The sequence below is a fragment of the Mercenaria mercenaria genome, chromosome 1 (genome assembly GCF_021730395.1).
Source record: "Mercenaria mercenaria strain notata chromosome 1, MADL_Memer_1, whole genome shotgun sequence".
NCBI classification, from domain to species: Eukaryota; Metazoa; Mollusca; class Bivalvia; order Venerida; family Veneridae; genus Mercenaria; species Mercenaria mercenaria.
In genome coordinates this window covers 21,118,830-21,137,096 of record NC_069361.1, presented here as the reverse complement: position 1 = coordinate 21,137,096, position 18,267 = coordinate 21,118,830, and the positions used below count along the sequence as shown (strand labels likewise).

Sequence of the window (18,267 nt, the reverse complement as noted above, 5' to 3'; positions counted from 1 at the left end):
AACAGTGATGTCAAGTTATTAATGAACTGGATATAATTCATTTTTTTTTTAAACTAGAATAAAAAATTATACATCATTCATTCATTTACACATCTAACATCTGTGGTAAAACCAGTTCTTTAAGTTCCATTATTTTTTTTTTTTTGGTTGGATTTAACGTTGCACCGACACAATTTTAGGTCATATGGCGACTTTCCAGCTTTGATGGTGGAGGAAGACCCGAGGTGCCCCTCCGTGCATTATTTCATCACGGGTTGGTACCTGGGTAGAACCACCGACCTTCCATAAGCCAGCTGGATGGCTTCCTCACATGAAGAGTTCAACGCCCTGAGTGAGGCTCGAACCCACATCGATGAGGGGCAAGTGTTTTGAAGTCAGCAACCTTAACCACTCGGCCACGGAGGCCCGTTTCCATAATGTTACATACCAAGTTTTAATCAATTTCACTTCCATGAATGGTTTTATGTTGTTTTTAGCTCACCTGAGCCAAAGGCTCATGGTGAGCTTTTGTGACTGCACAATGTCCGTCATGCGACGTGTGTCGTCTGTCCATCAACATTAAACAAGAGGACCATGATGGTCCTGAATTGCTCACCTGTTCAAACATGACCCTGTTTTGAACTGAGTATGACGTTGTTTTTTCTATTATTTGACATAGTGACCTAGTTTTTGAGCTCATGTGCCCCAGTTTTGAACCTGACCTAGATATCATCAAGATAAAAATTCTGACCAATTTTCATGAAGATCCATTGAAATATATGGCCTCTAGAGAGGTCACAAGGTTTTTTTATTATTTGACCTACTGACCTAGTTATTGACCGCACATGACCCAGTTTCGAACTTGACCTAGATATCATCAGGGTGAACATTCTGACCAATTTTCATGAAGATCCATTTGAAATTATGGCCTCTAGAGAGGTCACAAGGATATTCTATTTTTAGACCTACTGACCTAGTTTTTGACCGCAGTTGACCCAGTTTCAAACTTAAACTAGATATCATCAAGATAAACATTCAGACCAACTTTCATACAGATCCCATGAAAAATATGGCCTCTAGAGGGGTCACAAGGTTTTTTTATTATTTGACCTACTGACCTAGTTATTGACCGCACGTGACCCAGTTTCAAACTTGACCTAGATATCATCAAGGTGAACATTCTGACCAATTTTCATGAAGATCCATTTGAAAGTATGGCCTCTAGAGAGGTCACAAGGTTTTTCTATTTTAAGACCTACTGACCTAGATTTTGACCACAGTCGACCCAGTTTCGAACTTGATCTAGATATCATCAAGATGAACATTCAGACCAACTTTCATACAGATCCCATGAAAAATACAGCCTCTAGAGAGGTCACAAGGTTTTTTTATTATTTGACCTACTGACCTAGTTATTGACCGCACATGTCCCAGTTTCGAACGTGACCTAGATATCATCAAGATGAACATTCTGACCAATTTTCATGAAGATCCATTCAAAAGTATGGTCTCAAGAGAGGTCACAAGGTTTTTCTATTTTTAGACCTACTGACCTAGTTTTTGACCGCACTTGACCCAGTTTCAAACTCGACCTAGATATCATCAAGATGAACATCCAGACTAACTTTCATACAAATACCTGAAAAATATGGCCTCTAGAGAGGTCACAAGGTTTTTCTATTATTTGACCTACTGACCTAGTTTTTGAAGGCACGTGACCCAGTTTCGAACTTGACCTAGATATCATCAAGGTGAACATTCTGACCAATTTTCATGAAGATCTTGTGAAAAATATGGCCTCTAGAAAGGTCACAAGGTTTTTCTATTTTTAGACCTACTGACCTAGTTTTTGACCGCACATGACCTAGTTTCGAACTTGACCTAGATATCATCAAGGTGAACACTCTGACCAATTTTCATTAAAACCCCATGAAAAATGTGACCTCTAGAGTGGTCACAAGCAAAAGTTTACGGACAGACGGACTGACATACGCTGCGCGATCACAAAAGCTCACCTTGTCACTTTGTGACAGGTGAGCTAAAAAAAAAAAATCATCTTGAAAACCACTGGGCAGACTTACACCAAACTTCACAGGAATGATCCTTGGGCGGTCCCCTTTCAAAATTGTTCAAAGAATTTAATTCCATGCAGATCTCTGGTTGCCATGGCAACCGAAAGGAAAAACTTTAAAAATCTTGTTCAGAACTGCACGGCATAGAGCCTTGATACCATGGTTACCATCTGATGTGATTTTTGTTCTATCCCCCTCCCCACACAGAGTATCTTCTTAGGTATAGAATGTGAGATAAGTCCAGTTAAATACCAACTCTCCATAAATTCATAATTTCTGGATGCGGACAACACACTTTCATGTTAACAGTGTACAAGTTTGCATTCAACATGCCTGCCCACCTGTAAGATTCAAGTATCCAAACTGTCAACTGGTTGTGGCCATTAGGTCACATTGCTTTGTTGATCCATTTTATTTGGAAAACCTAACAATCTGTCATTGTTTAATGGTGAAAAAATTATTTGTTTATAAAGCAAATCCCTACACAAGACAAGAGTATGGACATCAAATCCTGTAAAAACTTAATGGTTGCTTTTTTTAAACCCAAAACTGTATGTCTGTTCCATACAGTATGGAGCAATCTATATGACCCTGCATTAACTGGCTACATGACCTTTGACGTCTATGACCTTGCCCTTGGCAGATTGCTGGAAGCAGTATTTCTTCAGCAAGCATTATGTGTACATCAGGCTGAAATAGGGCCGTTATGCATTTCAATTTTGACCAGTTACCAGTTTACAAAATTGATGTAATATTTGGCTAACACTGTTTCCCAAATATAGTTGTTAGGTGTTGATGCCTGGCTTTATATTGGACAAATATCTTGAACAGATATTGCTTTGTTGTTAGTCCGATATACCAGTAAGCTGGTCTGTGTCGCTGTCTCACTAGTGAATATTTGTGCTGTACATGAAATAAGGCTATAATTGTAAATCAATCAAACTCCTTATCTTATCCAATGTCACCATATCAAGTTTCATTTAATACCTTGCACACATTAGCCAAGGATCAAGATTTTGCTGACCGAAAGACGACGGACAAACCATAAGGGGACTAATGAATTCTTAAAAGGGTTACAAAGTTATTTAGTGGGCATTAAATTCCAGGGACCTTGACCTTGAACTGACATAAGTTACATTATGGCCAATGCTTGAGCAAAGTTTGTGAAAACATGCCTATCACTTCCAAGGCTTGCTACAAACTGAAGAAATGTAAGAGTTTTTCACATTAAAAGAACTATTGTGCCAAGTGATATCAGTTTATTTAAAATTATTACATGCATTCTTTAAGCACATTACAAGATGCCTTCAAATCCAAATACAATGTATAACTGAAATATAATATGAAGCAGACCATATTTCAATCTTGGAATATTCTAAAGTCCTTTTCATTGTGACTTACAAACAATTGTGTCCTTCCATTCAATTAGGCTAAATAAATACATGTTCTAAGAATGACAAGAACACAATGTTATTTGTTTTAAGGGAAAATATAAGAAAACAACAAATACTTTAAAACTTTAATTTACTGGTGTAATGCCCAATAAGATTAATGTATATATTTATTTTTTAAAGTGCCGCTGTTTGAGGTTATGAAAGTGAAATAGTACTGCTGTATTGTGTTTTCAATATTTTCTTGTTTTCTTGAATTCATCACTGTTTTTTCTACAGTATTTCACTGAACCTGACCAGTGTTAGCTTTTCCTGTGTTTACCTGTTCTCTATAAGTAACTGGCAAAGCCTCAAACCAGTTTGAGGACAAATGACTTATGCATGGTCCTCAGTCAATCGTCATGGAGAACCAATTCCTTTTCCAGGATTCTAACGTACAACCTTCTCATAGGAAGCATTTTGCTTCACTTATGAAGCACACAAGAGAAGCTATTGTATATCTAAGTACTAAAATCACATGTAAAGATTATACCAGTTACTTTATAATGTGTAAATTTCCATTCATTTACATAATATATAACAAACGAAAGATGCTAACTTGGAATTAAATAATATTAATGTATAATATATCTGTGGTGAATATTTGTAATATACTGCATGCACATACTGAAGTGGGTTTTTTTCAGTGACAAATGCTGCTACTGATTTGCGAAATAAATTAGTATTGAACACAATCACATATAAAAGTCCATCATGTAAAGATCTGCTGATAAATAAAATGATCCTAGTGAATAGTTTTTGTTAATATTCATAATTGAGTTTTCGTGGTGTCATGAACTGTTTCACAACATCGTCCGTTACTTCCGATCTTCTTTGTCTATGTTCACCAACTATCTTCTGTAATATTTCTATCAACTCCTTCTTCAAATATCCAGTGAGCAGTTCCCCACTTGTGTAATCCTTAAAAATAAACCATGTGACATTTAATAATCACAGTAATTATGTCTCCCCCAGGAGACATATTGTTTTTGCCCTGTCCGTCCGTCCGTCTGTCCGTACGTCACACTTCATTTCCGAGCAATAACTGAAGAACCATTTGACCTAGAACCTTCAAACTTCATAGGGTTGTAGGGCTGCTGGAGTAGACGACCCCTATTGTTTTTGGGGTCACTCCATCAAAGGTCAAGGTCACAGGGGCCTGAACATTGAAAACCATTTCCGATCAATAATTAGAGAACCACTTGACCCAGAATGTTGAAACTTCATAGGATGATTGGTCATGAAGAGTAGATGACCCCTATTGATTTTGGGGTCACTCCGTCAAAGGTCAAGGTCACAGGGGCCTGAACATTGAAAACCATTTCCGATCAATAACTAGAGAACCACTTGACCCAGAATGTTGAAACTTCATAGGATGATTGGTCATGAAGAGTAAATGACCCCTATTGATTTTGGGGTCACTCCGTCAAAGGTCAAGGTCACAGGGGCCTGAACATTGAAAACCATTTCCAATCAATAACTAGAGAACCACCTGACCCAGAATGTTGAAACTTGATAGGATGATTGGTCATGAAGAGTAGATGACCCCTATTGATTTTGGGGTCACTCCGTCAAAGGTCAAGGTCACAGGGGCCTGAACATTGAAAACCATTTCCAATCAATAACCAGAGAACCACCTGACCAAGAATGTTGAAACTTGATAGGATGATTGGTCATAAAGAGTAGATGACCCCTATTGATTATGGGATCACTCCGTCAAAGGTCAAGGTTACAGGGGCCTGAACATTGAAAACCATTTCTGATCAATAACTAGAGAACCACTTGACCCAGAATGTTGAAACTTAATAGGATGATTGGTCATAAAGAGTAGATGACCCCTAATGATTTTGGGGTCACTCTGTGAAAGGTCAAGGTCACAGGGGCCCGCACATTGAAAACCATTTCCGGTCAGTAACTTGAGAACCACTTGACCCAGAATGATGAAACTTCGTAGGATGATTTGTCATGCAGAGTAGATGAACCCTAACGATTTTAGGGTCACTCTGTTAAAGGTCAAGGCCAAAGGGGCCTGAACATGGAAAACCATTTCCAATCAATAACTTGAGAACCTCTCAACCCAGAATGTTGAAACTTCATAGGATGATTGTTCATGCAGAGTAAATGACCCTTATTGTTTTTGGGGTCACTCCGTTAAAGGTCAAGGTCACAGGGGCCTGAACATTGATAACCAGTTACGATCAATAACTTGAGAACCACTTGACCCAGAATGTTGAAACTTCATAGGATGATTGAACATGCAGAGTAGATGACCCCTATTGATTTTGGGGTCAGTCTATTAAAGGTCAAGGTCACAGTGGCCTGTTCATGTAAAATCATTTTTTGGAAATAACCTGAGAACCACTTGACCTACAATGTTGAAACTTAATAGGATGATTGGACATGCAGAGTAGATGACCCCTATTTATTTTGAGGTCACTTGATGAAAGGTCAGGGTCACAGGAGCCTGAACAGTGACTTGAGGACCACTAGGCCACGAGTGTTGAAATTTTGGTTTGTGCTCTGCTCACCATCTGGTACACATTACAGAAAGCTGATTTACCAAATATGGCTAGCCATTTAGCTAGTCATTTAGCTAGCCATTTACAATGTCAAAGATATTCCAAAGTATGCATTATAATGATACAGGGGCACAGGTCTGCCGTTCAGATGTTTCCTTCATTAACTTGCGACTTGTGACTTAAAAAGGCAGAAAATTATTGATATTTGTTCCTGGTTAAATCTTACCTTCTTTATTTTAGCTAATCTTTCATCATCCTCCAAAAAGAAAGTAAGGTACTGGTATGACACATCAACATCGCAGTTACCTCCCTTCTCCTTGTGCTCCTCAACAGTGGCGCCACCACCAGAAAATGCATATTTGTTGACCTAGGAAGAAAAAAGCAGATTTTGAGGCAAATCTTTCCCTACTTCCATAAATGAATTATAGCATACTAGCTAATGTTACAAAGCAGAAAAGAAAGCTGTAATTTAGGGATGGTTAAACATTATATTGTTTTGTTGGGTTTAATATCGCACCGACATAATTATAGATCATATGGCAACTCTCAAGCTTTGATGGTGGAGGAAGACCCCAGGTGTCCATCCGTGCATGATTTCATCAGGAGTGGGCACCTGGGTAGACCCACCAACCTTACGTAAGCTAGCTGGATGGCTTCCTCATGAGGAATTCAATGCCCGAGTGAGGCTTGAACCCACTCAGTGAGGTGCAAGTATTCAAGTCAGCGTCCTTAATCATTCGGCCTCTGCGGCCCCAAAATTATAAACTTAACTAAGTATATGAACGATGAGCTGTATTATAAGAAAATGAGTTGTTGACAGCTCTTCAGACAAACTTACAACAGTCTTGAAGGTAGGTATTAGGATCTTTTTGAATTTTTAAAATATGATGTATACCGTAATACCAATGGAAATATCTATCATTTAACCCTTAGCCTGCTGGTGTCACGTGATTCTGCCTTTGTGACCAGTGCAGACCAAGATCAGCCTGCACATCTGTGCAGGCTGATCATGGTCTGCACTGTTCGCCATTCAGTCAGTATCTTTTTGCTAAGCACCCCTTTTAACAGTTAATGGTACTGTCCATATTGAAAGACGGACATGTTAATTATAGAGTTAAAGATAAATCAAGGAAAAACTTGTTATGGAGAATGTGGATAATATATATATTATTTGCTTGTTTTTTCAAATTCAAATGCCAAAACTTACAGACAATACCTTATTTTTAATTTGCTTGTCTGTATCTGTTAAGAAGATGGAGGAGTTTGGATCACTGGCACTCATTTTACTCTGTGCACCTTGTAGAGCTGGGAAAAATGTGGAGTGTAGAAGAGCTGGTTTCACACAACCCATTCTAGGTGCCACATCTCTAGTCATTCTGAAGTAAGGGTCCTGAAATAAAACATTTGCATGTACATAATTAAAGAAAAATGTAACAATGTAAAGTGTTAAAAGGGTTTTCCATGATTTGATCTAGCTGGCTATTAACTGACCTTAGGTAACTCAGTTTTGAACTTGATCTGAATTTCATAGAGACAAACATGAGACCTCTACAGTGTTTACAAGGTTTTTCTATGACTTGATCTAGCGACCTAGTTTAAAACCTCACGCATCCCAGTTTTAAACCTGACCTAGATTTTATGGAACAAATATTCTGAAGTTTTATGATGATCAAGTGGAAAATGTGGCCTTTAAAGCATTAACAACATTATTCTATGATATGACCTAGTTTTTGACCTCAAATAACCCAACTTCAAACTTGACCTAAATTTATAATGACAAATATTCTGGCATTTTTTTTTTCTGAAGATGAAATAGAAATGTAACCTTTACATTGATAACAAGATTATCTTACTAACTGACCTAGTGACTTAGTTTTTTTTTTTAATATTTCAGATGAACCATTTACAAACAAGTCCAAGATTTTATTCAGCAGAACATTCTTACCAAGTTCCATAAAAACTGGACCCCAAGTCGTGACCTCTTAAATGTAAACAGTCGAACTGTTGATGACACACAGGACAGCTAACAACAGACAACAGTTACAGGGCATTTGCAACAGCTCACCTTTAGAACTTTACGCTCAGGTGATCTAAAAATAGGTTAGCAAAAACGGACTTTGAAGTGGAATTAACTTTATAAAACTGCATATCAACCCAAAACTCCTATGGTATTGAGCATCCCTGAAAAGTTTGGTTGACATTCCACCAGTAGTTTCAGAGGAGTAATGCTAACATACACTCAAGACAAAATCAATATATCTCCCAGGATATTTGGAGAACTAATACTTTCAGTAAAGGTTAGTATTATCAAAACCTGAGTAAAAACATACTGTTCAGTGTTTCTTTGGCTATTGTTCATGTTTATTTTCCTGTTAATAAAGATTTCCTAATCTGACCAGGATCTTCCTTAACCCTTAGTCTGCTAAATTTCAAAAATGGACTGGTCCATCATTCAATATGGGCAATACCATTTATTATTTGAAGGGGTTTTCACTGAAAATTTACTGACTGAATAGCGAACAGTGCAGACCATGATCAGACCGCATGGATGTGCAGTCTGATCTTGGTCTGCACAGGTCGCAAAGGCAGAATCACTGCCACCAGCATGCTAAAGGTTAAACATATGAATAAGATTAGTCTTCAGTTTGTTGTAAAGATGTCAACATTATTAGGCTTTAAGTAAGCAAATATAAAAACCAAACGATAGGTTAAGATAACAAAGATTGACTGGTTTCATTTGCATGAAACTTTACTGAGGGGTAGTAGCATCAACCCGAGTCACTTAGACTGAGTCATCCTATGAAATTCTCCCTCTTGTGAAACATTATTATTGAACTAACACAGTAACTATGATCACAATTTCTTTTCAATTACTTATTTTAAATGCCAGCATTTTCAAGCCGATATAGAAAGTCATGTGTGCGAATAGTAGCATATATGTTATCACATAGAAATTGCTAATTGTGTTACAGGACTATTACCTTAAAATACTACCTTTATATCAATTTAACATCTTAAACTGGTATTACTTAATTTTTACTTTAGAAAAAAATAAATGAAAATACATATAAAAGAGCTGTTATTAAATTCCTTAATTTATTTCCTTTAATTTCAGAACTGGCATATTTGCAACCCCAAAACAGTATACACAATACCTGATCTATTGCACAAGGGATCAAACATGGGACGTCTTTCTTGCCATTAAATATGTGTGGAAATGATGAACTAAAACTTGGTGCAGCTTGTATTGAGGGAAAACTGATCTTGCCTATACAATCACTGTCTCCAAATCCAAATATTCCTTTCACTTGGTTAAATGTGACTAATTTTTGTACCCGACACATATTCTTGTAAAAATCTGGACAGGAGCTGGAATAAAAAGACTTGACTGTAAATGGAAATGTTTAGAACAACTAAGATATTTTGTGCCAAGTACAATGTTTTCTTATTACAAAAAAGAACAAAAATACAACAACAAAGGATGCAAAGGCAACTGTTTATAATGCAAAGCACATTAAAGTAAACACATTATTCCTTAATAACAGAAAGTCAAGCAACCCGTATTACCACAATATAATATACATGTGATTCCAAAACATTATTTTAGGTTTTGTAAAGTGTAAAAATTTATTCAAAAGAAGTATGTATTTGTAAATACCCCATTTTAGAAAAAGTAAGCATCTTTTCGAAAATCTTTGTTTTAAAGACATGCCTGTTTCAGACATCTGTTTTAGTTACACTGATACAGTTATATATAATTATATGCTACATTTCCAGCTTTAATGGAGGAGGAAGACACCAGGGGCCCTTCTGTGCATCATTTCAGGCACAAGCTGTGCAGTACCAACGATCTTTTACAAGCCAGCTAGGTGACGTCCTCACATGTCAACTACAGAGTGGGGCTTGAACCCATGTTCACTTTTTAAACACTTTTTAAGACACAGTTTCACATGTGACCCCTTACCGGTAAGTTTCACTTGGCTTTCATGGAAACAAAACAACAAATAACCAGCTGTTTCTAAAAAAACACATATGCCACCACCCAGTCTCCAGTTTACTGTGACCATGACTGTTACACTAAATAGGAGTTATCTGCTGACCATAGACAATCATGCTACAAAGTTTGATGACCTTAAGCCCATATGTCTCCAGCTGTCTATCCGAAATCATTTTAATTCTAAAGATCTCATTTCAATTGACCTTTGCCCTACTGATAATAAAAACTATAGTTTTCAGTCTCAAGGTCATTGTGACCTGGACTACTTACTTACTGACCACAGTAGGCTTAATCATTCTCTAGTTACTGATAAACAAGAGGACCATGATGGTCCTGAATCGCTCACCTATCCCCACATGACCCAGTGTTGAACTGAGTATGACGTCGTTATTTCTATTATTTGACATAGTGACCTAGTTTTTGAGCATATGTGACCTAGATATCATCAAGATAAAAATTCTGACCAATTTTCATGAAGATCCATCGAAAAATATGGCCTCTAGAGAGGTCACAAGGTTTTTCTATTATTTGACCTAATGACCTAGTTTTTGAAGGCACGTGACCCACTTTTAAACTTGACCTAGATATCATCAAGGTGAACATTCTCACCAATTTTCATGAAGATCTCGTGAAAAATATGGCCTCTAGAGATGTCACAAGGTTTTTCTATTTTTCGACCTACTGACCTAGTTTTTGACCCCACATGACCCAGTTACGAACTTGACCTAGATATCATCAAGCTGAACATTCTCACCAATTTTCATGAAGATCCGTTGAGAAATATGGCCTCTAGAGAGGTCACAAGGTTTTTTTCTATTTTTAGACCTACTGACCTAGTTTTTGAACCCACGTGACCCAGTTTCGAACTTGACTTAGATATCATCAAGGTGAACATTCTGACCACTATTCATGAAGATCTCATGAAAAATATGGCCTCTAGAGAGGTCACAAGGTTTTTCTATTTTTAGATCTACTGACCTAGTTTTTAACCCCACGTGACCCAGTTTCGAACTTGACCTAGATATCTTCAAGATAAATACTCTGACCAATTTTCATGAAGATCCATTGAAAAATATCGCCTCTAGAGAGGTCACAAGGTTTTCCTATTTTTCGACCTACTGACCTAGTTTTTGACCGCACGTGACCCAGTTTCGAACTTGACCTAGATATCATCAAGGTGAACATTCTGACCAATTTTCATGAAGATCCATTGAGAAATATGGCCTCTAGAGAGGTCACAAGGTTTTTCTATTTTTAGATCTACTGACCTAGTTTTTGACCCCACATGACCCAGTTTCGAACTTGACCTAGATATCATTAAGGTGAACATTCTGACCAATATTCATGAAGATCTCATGAAAAAAATATGGACAAGGTTTTTCTATTTTTAGATCTACTGACCTAGTTTTTAACCCCACGTGACCCAGTTTCGAATTTGACTTAGATATCATCAAGGTGAACATTCTGACCAATTTTCATGAAGATCCATTGGGAAATATGGCCTCTAGAGAGGTCACAAGGTTTTTCTATTTTTAGACCTAATGACCTAGTTTTTGACCCTACGTGACCCAGTTTCGAACTTGACCTAGATATCATCAAGGTAAACATTCTGACCAATATTCATGAAGATCTCATGAAAAATATGGCCTCTAGAGAGGTCACAAAGTTTTTCTATTTTTAGACCTACTGACCTAGTTTTTGAACCCACGTGACCCAGTTTCGAACTTGACCTAGATATCATCAAGTTGAACATTCTGACCAATTTTCATGAAGATCTTATGAAATATATGGCCTCTAGAGAGGTCACAAGGTTTTTCTATTTTTAGACCTACTGACCTAGTTTTTGAAGGCACGTGACCCAGTTTCGAACTTGACCTAGATATCATCAAGATGAACATTCTGACCAACTTTCATAAAGATCCCATGAAAAATGTGACCTCTAGAGTGGTCACAAGCAAAAGTTTACGGACGCACAGACGGACGACGGACACCGCGTGATCACAAAAGCTCACCTTGTCACTTTGTGACAGGTGAGCTAAAAAGCAATGTGTCTATCAATAGATGACTAGCTAACATACAGACATGAGAAAAACAGTTCTCTTCAAAGGTTATTAATTAATGACAGAGTTTGCCTGCTTACCCTATATATTCCAAATCACTGAATATAAAAGTTTTGTTAACATCAAATCCTAATGCAATGATGTCTTTTACATTCTGATGTGTTAGTCTATGGGCTTCCTCTAATGTCAGATCTTTCCAGAGAAATTTCTCATCGTCTGTCATTTGTATCACAAGTGGTACATCAAATGTTTCTTGCAGCCATCTAAAATTTCAATTACATGTAAGTAAAATTTAATGTCAGTAACATGCAAGTGAATGTCAACTACATATAAGAAAAAGTCCAATACATGTAAGCTGGATCCACTTACCTAAAGCTGAAAAAACATATTTGACCATTTTAGAAATACATTACTAGCTGGACATTAACCCTTAAAATGCTGGACATGATTGAATCTACTTTTGCGACCAGTGTAGATCATGGTCAGCCTGCACATTTGTGCAGTCTGAACACAATCTGCACTGTTTGCCATTCAGTCAGTATCTTTTTGGTAAGCACCACTTTGAATAGTAAATGGTGCTGTCCAAATTGAAAGATGGACAAGCTCATTATAGAATTTTTGCAGGGTAAGGTAATTCATGAATTTTGTTGTCATAAAATTTCTTATTTCGTGCAAACAAGCTGTTTTATGGATTGGGACAACCATGAAAGTAAGTCCAACTCGAATTAAAATGATAATGTAATATGTAGGTATACTTTAGACAGTAAATTCACTATTGATAATATTGCTAACAAGAGCTGTTGGAGGACAGCAACGCTAGACTATTCAACAACCTTGTTGATTGAATGAATACGAAAGTCGAAAAAGGGGCATAATTTAGTAAAAATGCAAAATAGGGTTATGGAACCTGCATAGTGCTTATCAGCTCATGACAGTGGACAGGTGTATGAAGTTTCAATCCATTCCCATTAGTGGGTACTGAGATACCAGCTTACATATAAGAATTTAACCCAAAACTCCTAAGTTGAAAAAGGGGCATAATTTTGTAAAATGCAAAGTTGAGTTATTGACCCTTTGCACTGCATGTCATATCATGACAGTGAATAAGTATGTGAAGTTTCAATCCTTTCCCATTAGTGGATACTGAGATACCAGCTTACAAACAAAAACTTAACCAAAAATTTCTATGTTGAAAAAGGGGCATAATTTTGTAAAAAAGCAAAATAAAGTTATGGGACCTGCTTTGTGCATGTCAGATCATGACAGTGAACAAGTGTGTGAAGTTTCAATCCATTCCAATTAGTGGGTACTGAGATACCACCTTACATACAAAACCTTAACCAAATAATTCTAAGTCGAAAAAGGGGCATAATTTTGTAAAAAAAGCAAAACAGAGTTATGGAACCTGTGCAATGTAAGTCAGTTTATCACAGTGAATAAGTGTGTGAAGTTTCAATCCATTCCCACAAGTGGTTGCTGAGATACTAGCTTACATACAAAAACTTAACCAAATCTGGACACGGACGCCGACACGGACGCGGACGCATGGGCGAGTCCAATAGCTCTACTATTCTATGAATAGTCGAGCTAAAAAGAAGGGAGATAAATTACTTTATAGAAGTACAGGCTTGGAACATATGCAATTTAATGTAAATAGTTCTTTTAATTTTCTTGAAAAGAGCAACAGATACTGAACTGACATACTTTGTAAATATGAAAGGAATCAAATGTCCAAGATGCATAGCTTCTGAAGATGGTCCCCGGCCTGTGTATAAATAAAATGGTTTCTTCTGTTCATACAGCGTCAATATCTGATGCATGTCTCTGAAAAATTAGAACATTTAAACAAATTCAGCTGAATGATACGAAATATATAAATCATAGGCTCTCAGGCTCCCTCACCTCCACATGCAATGCACCAAAACACGGCTAAAACTTTTATGAGCCCTGGCAGCGTTGGCCCTGTCATACTTTTTACTGGCTATCATCATTTGCAAATGAAGGTCAAAAAATATAATTTAGTCTTTCTCTGCATGCAAGTCATATTAATTTACAAACTAATTTTCTTGACTTCTATTCAGTTTACTGGTGAAGTATTCGATTTCTCTCTTCAAGATGACCACTTTCCAGAATTACGTATTAAATTTAGTAAAATTCAATCTTAACAGGTATTGAACTAGCCATAAAGATTCTGCCAGGCACCAGTCAAACACAGGAAATAGAATAAGAACTGAAAAACAACTGAATGACCATTTGTTTGCTGATGTCATATTTGTACATACCTCTGAGAAAAGAAAATTCCTCTCCTTAAGAGATGATGGGCTGGTTTGCCAGTTACTCGCTCGATCCTCTTGATTAGCTCATCATCAACTTTCTGGCTACCAAAACGTTCTGAAACAAAATAAATCCTTTTCTATATTGCATCACCAAAAAAAAAAGAATAACTCCTAGTCAAGAAAAGTTTTAAGCTTTTTTATTTCTTAACCTTTTCTGATGTTTTGGCTAGGCTGTTCTTGGATTATACAATAGTTTTTAGTAACATGCAGTACAATGTTCATCACTCCATTTTGTACTGAGCCTTAACTAAATATGGATCACAATTCATGAAATAATAAGTATGAACTTCTTGGTCAATTACAATCTATGAAAACAGGCTGTCAGGATAGCTTTACCTAAGTGCCTATATTGGCTGGAGGTCCAATTAAAGTAAATCAATATTTGCTGTCTGAGAAGAGTTCAGTTTCAATTAACATTTAGCCTGCTGGCGGCAAGTGATTCTGCTATTGTGACCAGTGCAGACCAAGATCAGCCTGTACTGTTCGCTATTCAGTCTGTAAATTTACAGTGAACACCCCTTTGATAAACAAGTGGTACTGCCCAAATTGAATGATGGACCAGTCCATTTTAGAAATTCAGCAGGGTAAAGGTTAAAATTCCTTACAGAGGTAACATAATTGAGAACATACTTATTAGTTTATCATAGTCAACCCCAGATGCAGATTTACTTTCCACATTCCATGGATCAACAATATCATCTTCCTCCATCGACAGTTTGGAAACTTCATTCACTTCATCTCCCATATTTTCCTTGTACCTGGAAAAACAAGAATAATGCTGCCATTGTATGACACATACCCCATAAAATGCTTGACAGAAAAAAAAGTACAAAAAATATGACATGAAATTCCCAATAAAATGTGCATGTCCACTTCATGTTGATGATGTATACCAAGTTCCATTTGAATGGGATGGAAAATGTAGGAATTGAGTACACTAGGTACAGATACAACTGTAATAAAGTTAAGCCAAGAAAAGGGCTATAACTCTGTCACACACAAAAAAGTAACAGAACCAAAAAGTCTGACAATATCAATTTCAATATGTGCATGATACGGTATATCAAGCTTCATCTGAATTTGATGGAAACTGTAGGAGTTGAGAACATAGGTACAGAGGCAGTTCCACTACGGCAAAGTCCAAAAAGGGGCATAACTCAAAAAAGGTAATAAAAGTCATTCAAATGAGCTCATGTCCACTTTATGTTGATGAATACCGCCGGTAATCATGTTGGTTATTTGAACTGGATGGAAAAGTAATAGGAGTTGAGAGCACAATGTACAGATCGTCACCTCAGTGCAAAAAGTGGATAACTGCATTGACAAAAAGGACTTATTCACTTTTTGCACTAAGTTGTAATATGGCTAGGTGCAAAAAGGGGCATAACTCAATTCTAAACTAATGATAACATAAAAGTCCCAACAGAAGAACATGTCCACATCATGCTGATAATGCATACCAAGTTTCATTTGCATCGGATTTAAACTTTAGAACAAGTATAGTATACAAGGTACAGATGTAGCTGTAATATGGTTAAGTCCAAAAAGGGGCTCATATTTGCGTGACTAACTGTAATACTTTCTTTAAAATTTATTATGTATTTTATGTTTTTATATCAGGGTTTTTTCTAGCTAATTTGGGAACATAGCCTATACCCCCAAAATTGGGAATTTTGACGCGTAAATGTTCCAAATTGGGAAATATTTAGTCCCATAGGATATAGTAAGGATGTGTTTAAGCACTTTCTCATACACTTATTTCACATTGTACAACCTCTTTAACAGACTTCCATTACAAAATTGTCCATAATTTGGTCAATTTTTGTGCAATTTTGATGAAATATTTTTCAGAATGTAGATTGGGAATTTTTGCACTCATTTTGGGAAAAAGACATACTTTTTGGCATTGGGAATATAGCCGAATAACGGCTATAAAAACACCCCAAAAAAACCCCTGTATATGTACAGTGCTAAGTGAGAAAAAGTTGAATAAACTTGGAAATTTGTAAAACATTATCTGAAGCGCCATGCACAACATGTCACTTCTTCCACACCATTTGATATGGGAATAAATCATAATTTTCGGTATAATTTGACAAAAACTTTAAAAATATATACCATAGGGACAGCAGATAATAAAGTCAACTAAATGAACATCTTGATCTGTTTTATTTGAAAAACATACCGGTAGTGTAATCGCTACGAGTGGCTAGGTTCTGCTTTCACCTCCTTGATATTTGCATTACTTGGCTGCAACGGAAGTGGTGTCATGCTGACCTGATCAAATTCTTAACAGAAATATGCAGAATAAGTTTGAAAATGACCAACAGCAACAGTCAAAAGTTATCATGCTGTCCCAAAACGTCTTATCATTCGTAATATTCCCATATTAGTGTTGCTTATTCTGTGATTATAAACAAAAATGCCACCTGTTGACACCTCTGTATATATACCAAATTAAATCAATCATGTTAACCAGGTCTAGGATTTCGTCGTTTTTACAGATAGTCTGTAAATATATGGACGCAAACATTTGAAATGTATGTCAGAATATCTGTCTGCATGCCAGTAAAAGAATATGATATGAAAAATTATCAACCTATCCTCTATCATGTCTCTACACTAAAATCCACTAAAGCACTGTATTAGTTGTATCTATGCATGTAATAAGTGAAATATTTCATTTAAACCTGTGGTTTTGATTTAAATTGTAATTTTAACAAATTTCATATACCCAGTCTCTAAAATTATAGACTGAAAAATCTTTGAATTTATGGATTGTCCATATAATTACAGAATATCTGTAAACTAAGGGAGTCAGTGCCACAGTGGGTAGCAGGTTGGACTACAATGCCAGTGGTCCGGGTTCGATTCCTGGTCGCGGCTGATATCCGGACTAGTGCTCAGTGCTGTGTGATTTACTTAAACTGGTACTGTTTCCAACTGTATCGGCCTAGACTGGATGCTGGGGGAGGTAAATATGATGCCTGCCGTGAGCTTGGCTGGAAATAAGTTGTTCCATCCATTTCAGGTGGGGACTTTCGTCAACTGCCCACGTTACACAAGAAACTTAACCTTTTACCTTTTAACCCTTATCATGCTGGACACCGTTACATGACAGAAATACTGTTGAAAAATGGTGTTAAACCAAAAAAACAACAAAACATGCTGGACACGATTGATTCTGACTTTGTTTGTGTGTGTGTTCGGGTTTAACGTCTTTTTCAACAATTTTTCAGTCATATACTTGTAGCTGTAAGCACAATGCCCAACTTTATAGTGCTGCCTCACTGGAATATCACATCGTAGACACTTGGTATGATACCCCACCCAGTCACATTATACTGACACCGGGCTGACCAGTCCTAGCACTATCCCCTTAATGTTGAGTGCCAAGCGAGGAAGCTGCTAGTATCATTTTTTACGTCTTTGGTATGACGTGGATCGAACCCACAACCTCCCGCACTCGAAGCGTGAAGTATAGATCATGATCAGCCTACACATCTGTGCAGACTGCCCATGATCTGCACTGTTTGCCATTCAGTCGGTATCTTTTTGGTATCCACCCTTTTACCAGTTAATGGTCAGATGGTGCTGTCCAATCCCAAATGGACAAGTTCATTACTGTATAAAATTTTAGGCTGATGACAGACAATAATTGTCGACCAATTTGTTATCTTACCTGTCTGTTGTTCGTCCCAATGAAAATTATTATTGTAGAATCTAAATGAGCAGACTTATTTACTCCCGATTTTACAGATTCAACTTTACTGAATTTCCATATGTTGACATGTGTTTGCAACATCGGTTACTTTTGTAACAAAGCCTTTCATTGGCTAATAAGTAGAAGTGGGTAACAGAGTGTTTTCGATTG

General features: G+C 36.9%; 1 protein-coding gene across 2 annotated transcripts; it reads right to left on the bottom strand.

The window, feature by feature from the left end:
* Positions 1–3,556: 3,556 nt before the first annotated feature.
* Positions 3,557–18,230, bottom strand: LOC123544362 (tryptophan--tRNA ligase, cytoplasmic-like). 2 transcript variants are annotated; one of them, XM_045330437.2, is made up of 9 exons: positions 18,076–18,230; positions 15,024–15,151; positions 14,340–14,448; positions 13,762–13,881; positions 12,138–12,320; positions 9,156–9,369; positions 7,217–7,390; positions 6,227–6,367; positions 3,557–4,402 (listed from the first exon to the last, which is right to left on the bottom strand). In XM_045330437.2, exons 2-9 carry the CDS (start codon positions 15,136–15,138, stop codon positions 4,244–4,246), a joined length of 1,215 nt encoding a protein of 404 aa, XP_045186372.1. In that variant the 5' UTR covers positions 15,139–15,151; positions 18,076–18,230; the 3' UTR covers positions 3,557–4,243. The 2 variants fall into 2 exon arrangements, with proteins under 2 accessions (XP_045186372.1, XP_053397777.1); XM_053541802.1 differs by lacking the exon at positions 18,076–18,230 and adding an exon at positions 16,579–16,705.
* Between the last annotated feature and the right edge of the window lie 37 nt (positions 18,231–18,267).